Source organism: Centruroides sculpturatus, unplaced genomic scaffold, assembly GCF_000671375.1.
Source record: "Centruroides sculpturatus isolate CEXI.00-Female unplaced genomic scaffold, Cexi_2.0 scaffold1756, whole genome shotgun sequence".
Taxonomy (NCBI): Eukaryota; Metazoa; Arthropoda; class Arachnida; order Scorpiones; family Buthidae; genus Centruroides; species Centruroides sculpturatus.
The window spans coordinates 45,400-53,082 of NW_019386167.1; the positions used below are offsets into that span (position 1 = coordinate 45,400).

At 31.0% G+C, this 7,683-nt stretch overlaps 1 protein-coding gene across 4 annotated transcripts in view; it reads left to right on the forward strand.

The window, feature by feature from the left end:
• The window catches only part of LOC111613889 (dihydrofolate reductase-like), a 29,263-nt gene extending 23,913 nt beyond the window's left edge, over positions 1-5,350 (forward strand). For 3 of the 4 annotated variants that reach the window (XM_023355244.1, XM_023355241.1, XM_023355243.1), the window contains exon 6: positions 4,763-5,350. In XM_023355244.1, coding sequence (XP_023211012.1) covers positions 4,763-4,838 — 76 coding nt within the window. In that variant the 3' untranslated portion in view covers positions 4,839-5,350. The remainder of the gene's footprint in view (positions 1-4,762) is intronic. The other variant, XM_023355242.1, reaches the window with a different exon arrangement.
• The last annotated feature ends 2,333 nt before the right edge of the window (positions 5,351-7,683 follow it).

A 7,683-nucleotide genomic window follows, 5' to 3' on the forward strand; every position in this document is an offset into this window, starting at 1 on the left:
ATCCAAATTTTTGGGAATAAGTGGCATGGCCTCTTCATTCTGTTTTAGTTGAGAAAAATGTAGAATATATTGATTTTGACTTTTTCTACAACATAACAATTAGAACTAGTTCTATATGCAGCAAGAGTTGAGATAATTTTACCCATTTTTGGAGGGAATAAAATTATTTCAATTATTTTCCGTAATGAATTTCACATTCTAGATAATATATAAAGACATATATTGTTTAAATAATAATACAAATTTTAAATTATTGATTATACATGAACCATTTTAAAATTCTATAAACGAAACTAGAAAGTTATTTAAAATTGTTTAAAATAGTTTTCTAACTTTATAACAAAATTTATGGTAACTTTTTATATCCTTTACAATATCAATATTATTTACACTTACAGGAGTTGGTACATTTAAAATCTATTTATTTGTATCGAAGGCAATATTTATTACTAAACTATAAGAATGAACACATAGATCATCTTAAATTCTATTAAAAAATAAATAAGATAATAATATATATAGACTTTTTAACATCTGTATCTATTACCAATATATTCTTTATTTACAACATTTAAATTGGATTGAGAGAATTGTTCCACTTTCTGTTCGTATTTATGGTTTATCAAATAATCTATATAAAAACAAAGTAAGTAATGAAATAAAATTCTCCTCCCCAACTTGAATCTATATGTAAGGACAGTTTTATATGAAGTAGTATGTTGATTTCATAAATTCTCAACTTTGCACTTTTGTCACACATATGAGCTCTTCGAGCTTCGAAATACTTCTGAAGTAGCCCCTTGACGATGTGATCGATACGAACAAATAAGAAACTTCAAGAAACGTATAGAATTATAATAGAAATGACTTTCAAGCAATAGCAAACATTGTAGCTAATTGATTCGAACTTTGGTGATAGCAGCCTACTTAATCTCAATTATTCTTAATTAATGTAAACTGATTAATATATTCTGTTTGTGTCATAAAAATTCCCAAAAATATGTAAATACATTTAAAATGTTATAACAAAATTAACGAAAAATTTATTTTTCATAAATTAGATTCAACTTTAATAATAAATGTTCATAATAGTAACAGGAAACACTAAACTTCTAATTATTTCGGATCTATAAACTTTATTTTTTTATAACAAATACTCGGTAACATCACACGTGTCACAGCAGTGACTCCACGCCTAGTTAAAACATCACTGACTGACTGCATATACAGAAATCAGAGTTGCCGATTTTCGGGGTTCGATTTCCCCGCTCTCTAAACAATTAAAGTAATTCCAAATATCTCGTTCAAAAGTTAATTGTTATCTTAGGTAGTGTACAAAATTTCAAGATATTCTATAAAGCGGTTGCCGAAATATAAGCAATTGAAAAGGGCAAGAAATCGCCAAAAAAGCTATATTTTCTTCTTTTCTTCACCAGGCACTGTAGATGCTCGCAGAGAAAAACTATTGGATCTAGAAAGCTGAAATTTTAAATTTAAGTCTTTCTCATTATCACTGAGGTGCTAGCCAAACTTCCGGGTCGATAGGTCAAAGTTCACGGGTTTCCCATAGAACTACTTTAATTTTATGCTTATAAGGATAAAATTGCATGGGCACATGAATTTTATTCAAAATAAATTATCCAGAAAAAAGCTGAAATTTATGCAAATTAAAACATTTTAGAACGATTTTTCTAAATGACGTATATAGGTGCATTAGGCAGTCACTAGGACGCCAGAAACTCTTGAGCAGGCCTTACGACCAGAAACTGTATACCTCTAAGGTAGTTAATAATACAGTAATACCTCGGCTACCCGGAGTTACGCGATTTTCAAATCTCTTCGATTCGTCTTTTGTTTGAGCGCCACGCAACCCTTGATTACTCACTCCCCCCACACTATTGTTCAGCTTATATGTTCGGACGTGTCGTGCGGAATCGACGCATAGCTACAATTTATTTTGTGTTATTTATTTCTGTGTTTGTTATATTTACGGAGACTTGAGAGACTCTATGTGGTGATTTCTTGTAACCGTGAACGAATCAAAAGACGAGATAAGATTAACGAGACCATTTATTAGCTTACATACATCCGACTTGGATTTTACACAAATTGCGAAATTATACCCCGACTTACGCGAATTCGACTTACGCGGTTATCGCTCGGTCCCATCTATCTCGTAAGTTCGTGGTATTACTGTACAGTAAAATGTCTCACATAAGTGAGGTTTTACTGTATTATTAATTTTTTTTTTCATTTTTCTAAGCCATGATGTATTGTACACTCTGGTGTGACAACTACAAGGAATATGTAGTTAAAACATAAAAAATACAACAATATATAAAATTACATAAAAGACAGATTAGAAAATCTGTTCTCGATGTCTCGAAGTCATTTTTGGTAATAAAATTCTAAATATTTATGGGATATTATTTTATGATTACGAGTATGATAGAGCTTTCTCTAAAATATTCACAAATAACATTTCATGATAATTATACCATTTTGTTCTTTTAAGATTAAAAGGATAAATTAAAATGCTAAACATTTCGAGTGATATTGACTTTCATTAATAGACTTCCTGGCATTTATTCTATAAATGCAATTTTCTACTATATTTATAATATAAAATGACTTTGTAAATTTTAATATTAGCAAGTTAATTTCTAATTATTTTTACTTATAAAATATGCATAGCCCAGTTAATTATTTCAATAAATAAATATTATTCGATGAAATTTTAATTCATTTTAATTATAAAATTTAAATTACTGTACATCCTTTTAACTCAATTTTAAAGAATAAACAAACATTCAAACCGAAAAGTCAATCGATGTGAATTAAGCGTTAATAAATTTTATAAAGAATCTTTTATTATAAATTATGATTTGCAATACAGTAGACCACTACTTTACAATTTACTATTAAGATTACGTGATACTTAAATATTTATGTATCATACTTTTTGTCTATTATATGGTATGGTATGGTATTTATAATTTAAACTATATTATTATGTTGTCATTTAAATGTAAATGATAGCCTGACAGTTACAGTTCATCAACAAGACTAAAAACTCCGGCTCCATCGATTGCCAACAGGAAAAAGTCTGACCTGAGTGTAGGCGATTTTATTGTGAAATTACGTAGTTTAGTAGGTTTACTCATTTATACAAGCATATATTAACGTTTGGACATTTATAATTATGATTTTAACTGATTCCAGAAATGTAATTTCAATTCACTATACTGAGTGATTTGGATTGGTAGGATTAACAGAAATAATAATAATAATAATAAAGCTTTACATAGAAGTTTTACTTGAGTAGGTTATACTGCTGAATTTATAATTACAAGAAATGATCACAACTTTTATGACAATGCAATCGACCTCCCCTATAACGCTGTTGATTATTCCGTTTTATATGAATTCCATGTTGTACGAGTCACTTAGATTTTACAAATACGTGAGCCGTTCACAGCCCGGCACATGTAAAATCTAAGTGACTCGTACAACATTGAATTCATATACAGTACAGGTCGACTGTACAGTATACAGCTAAATACAGTGTTATCGACTATAGTAATAAAATGCACGGTATAGCAAAGGCTTCCGGATATCGAAAACACTCATTAATTAATTAATTATAATTATAATTACTCGTTAATCATACTTTTTCTATTGTAAAGAAATTTTAAATTACTGTACCATTTTTCGAAAAAATTTGTCTGAGTTATACGAAGTCATAGTTGGTGAGAATTTACTGTATTTATTAAGACTTGTGTTACATTTCATTATAAGACTTTATTGGATTTTCAAGTTTTAATTATGAATATTTATGTTCATTATCTTTCATAATTTGAACTTGAAAATTCAATAAAGTTTTGCATTTATTATTTATTATTGTATTAATATAAAAAAGTCTTTAAAAGAATGAAGAGAGATTACTTGAAGTTTATGAAAAAGTATTTGAAAGTTAAATGACTTACGAGTTTCTGATTTGATTTGATTTTCAAATCTATTATAATTATTAATTATTGAATTGCATTATTGATAAATTCTATTTATTCTGATATATGCACAACAGATAATTTTGAATATTTCAACGCGATTATGTAGTATATTTAATTATTAATAGATTTCTAAATATGCAATAAATACTTTAACAATTTTGCGTTGATAAAATAAATTCCTTAAATTATAAGATTTTCATTATATTAAGTTTTTATCTAAAACAAAAATTACATTATTATTTTTTTGTCTTTCAAAGCCCAATAATAATTTGAATAGCATTTGGAAAAGAAAGAAATGTATAGATACAAATGTGTTTTTAATTTAAAAATTTCAGTAGAATCTTGATTCTTATAATTTCTAAGCAATTTACGCAAAGATGCAAGAAATTTCATGATTGCCCTGCNTAAAAGCACTGGCACTGAACGTTTCGCTTCATGCAGTCTATTTTGCAACTTTTTTAAAATGATGTCAATCCCGAAAATCTCGGGATTAGGAAAACTTAATCCCGAAAATTTTGGGACTGAAAAGTAGTCAGGATCCCGAGATCCCGGGATCAAATCCTCTAATTGTAACAGCCTGTGTGGCTGAGTCTTAAATAATATATTGTATAAACATTAAGACATTTAAATTAGAGTATACATATAAATTCATTTAAAGTATTCTTAGCTTTTAGTGTTTGAATATTTTATTATATGTACTGTATATATAATATTAAAATATACAGTGTGTATGCATACTGTTTTTCTTTTAGTGATCCATCAGTGCCTGAAGAAGAACAAGAAGAAAAAGGAATCAAATATAATTTTGAAGTATATGAAAAAAAATAATTGTTTGAAATGTATATAAAATAATGTAAGTTTTCAAAAAGTTTTATTCTTAAAATACCTGTAAATTGAATGTTATATTTGAAATTCAGTTCATGCAATTTTTAAAAAACGTTGATTTATTTAAAACTTGGCATTACATGTTTATAAAGTGGAATATCATTTATAGATTTCTCAAGGGACTGGCCCAAAAACTTGCAGGATTTAAATTTATGTCAAAATGCAACACAAGTTGCGGAGCTAATAATTTTTATGAAAAACTCATAGTATTACAGCTTTTACTGAGTTTTGTTTTTACTGTTTATTTTTTATATTTCTATTATTTTTTGTAACAATTTTTATTGCACTTTTTTTCAAGTCTCAGTGGTTAAGTAGACATAATTCCAAACTGATTTTTATTTATTCAAGAATCAAATGCTACTTGTAACAAGTGATCTGAAACCATCTATAATTTTTTTTTAATTTTATAATTTTCATTTAGAACCATTAACTATTGCTAAAATTGTTAAGAAATGTATAGAAATAAACTTGTGTTTTAAATGGAATATTCTTTGTTTATGAATTCTTTTGCTATTACAAAATGATAGTAACATGTAGATATTTTTTTATATTGTGATCATTTTACACTGATTATCAAATAATATACTAAAGTCAACCACTGCTTTATCCATCCGGCTACATAACAGCTATAATACTAATAAATTACNTATGTGGAGCTATGCTGGACTTGTGATGAACCGAGAATTGTAGTCCTTCCGAAGACTTACTTATATGCAGGTCTAAGAACGTTATTGCCGCATCGCTTTCTTTTTCCCAAGAGAAATTGATGGAAGGATATATGCTTGACAGTTGCTGCATAAAGATGAGGAACGTCTCATCTGTGTCTTCCCACGCTATGAGGATGTCGTCAACGTAACGCAAATACAGCCTCGGATAGTGGATGGCAAGCGGGGAATTGAACGTTCTGTGCTCGATCTCTCTCATAATAAGTTCTGCTAGGATAACAGATAAAGGGGAGCCCATAGGAACCCCTTGCTTTTGTAAATAGATTTTCTGGTTGAAATGGAAGTAATTACCTTGGACACGTGCAACATTCCAACTCTCGAGCTGCCCAGTGTATGGGTCACACTATACAAGCAATTAAGTAAAAATTGGCATCCTTCAGAATGCGTACAGTGTGCATCTAGATCTGCGCATGAGCGTATTCGCACATCATGGAGCTTTCTGCTCGTTCATTTTTCGAGCATTTTTGAATATTTCTATCGTGTTCCTAATGACTTTGACTAAAGTTTCATCTTAAATTTAAGCATTCTATTCCAAATCGGACTATTTCTGTTTAATTCTTTCAGTAATTCGCCTGATGACGACGACTATAAGTTCGTCGAAAGTACTAGCGATTAAAAAAGACGCACGCATAACGCCGACCTCAGTGCCTTCTCTTTTTACAAGATATTTTTTTATATTGTGATCATTTTACATTCATTATCAAATAATATACTAAAGTCAACCATTGCTTTATCTATCCGGCTACATAACAGCTATAATACTAATAAATTACCAATCAATTTGACATTAGAGGGAGGCATTAGGTGCCATCTCATAACAAATTTAATAATTATAATTTTAATAAAATAATTTAGATTAAACTGGAGGAAGAAAATCGGCCCAGAGCAGAACTCGAACCTGCAACTACTGCTTACTGTGCAGATGCATTGCCACTTATGCGACCTCCAGTTCGATCTCATCTTCCAGTGTATATAACCCAGTATATAATATGATGCCATCCTCTCTCTAACACATAAAATCAGTGAGCTTCAGGAAACATATCCGTATGTTCTTGGACTCAGTTTGGACATCGCTGGTGCTTTCAACTCGGCTTGGTGGCCAATGGTTTTATTTAGGCTTAGGCAAAGCCAATGCCCTGCTTACATTTATAACATGACCAATGAATATTTACAAGAACGCACTGTTACCTTCAGCATTGGCTCGATCACATTCAACAGGCAAATCACCCGTGGTTGTCCTCAGGGGTCTGTCTTCAGCCCCATCCTTTGGAATCTTATTTTTAATGATTTCCTAAATTCAAACCTAGGTGGTGAATGGGCTGTAGCGTACGCGGATGACGCTATGATTCTAGTATGTGCTCGATCCAGAGCAGAAATAGAAAAAAAGGCAACCAACATCCTAGTTAAGGTGGTGGAGTGGGGTACAAACAACAAGTTGGATTTTAACCCCGAAAAGACTAAAGGCATTATCTTTACAAAACCAAGGGCTCCACACTTATACAGAAGGACACCTACGATCCATATGGGAAACACTAGTGTACAGATTGTACCTACACTAAAATACTTGGGCCTGATTCTACATCACAAGCTCAGCTGGATACCTCACATACAGTACATCTGTGATAGGACAAACCTACTTTTTAATACCATGTCAAGAGTAGCAAAAAGTAAATGGGGGCTTTGCTCAAAAATAATGAGCATAATATATGATTCGGTATTTATACCAATGATTAGTTACGCTGCTCCAGTCTGGTCTGACTGCCTCGGAATGGTGCATATTGATAGAAAACTACAAAGTGCACAACGAAGAGCACTTATTCGTATCTGTAGGGCTTACTCTACAGCTCCCACAAAAGCGTTACAACTTTTGGCTGGAAAACTGCCCATCCAGCTTACCATCAGTTTAATCACACAAAGGTGGCTCATCCGAGACAATCAAATCAACTCGATCAATGGAATACCTTATGATAACATTGAACGCACTAAAAAGGGTGTCCCCAGCATTAACCCAGCTTACTGGCCTGACATCGCTGATCAACCCTGGCCCATACAACATCTCACCA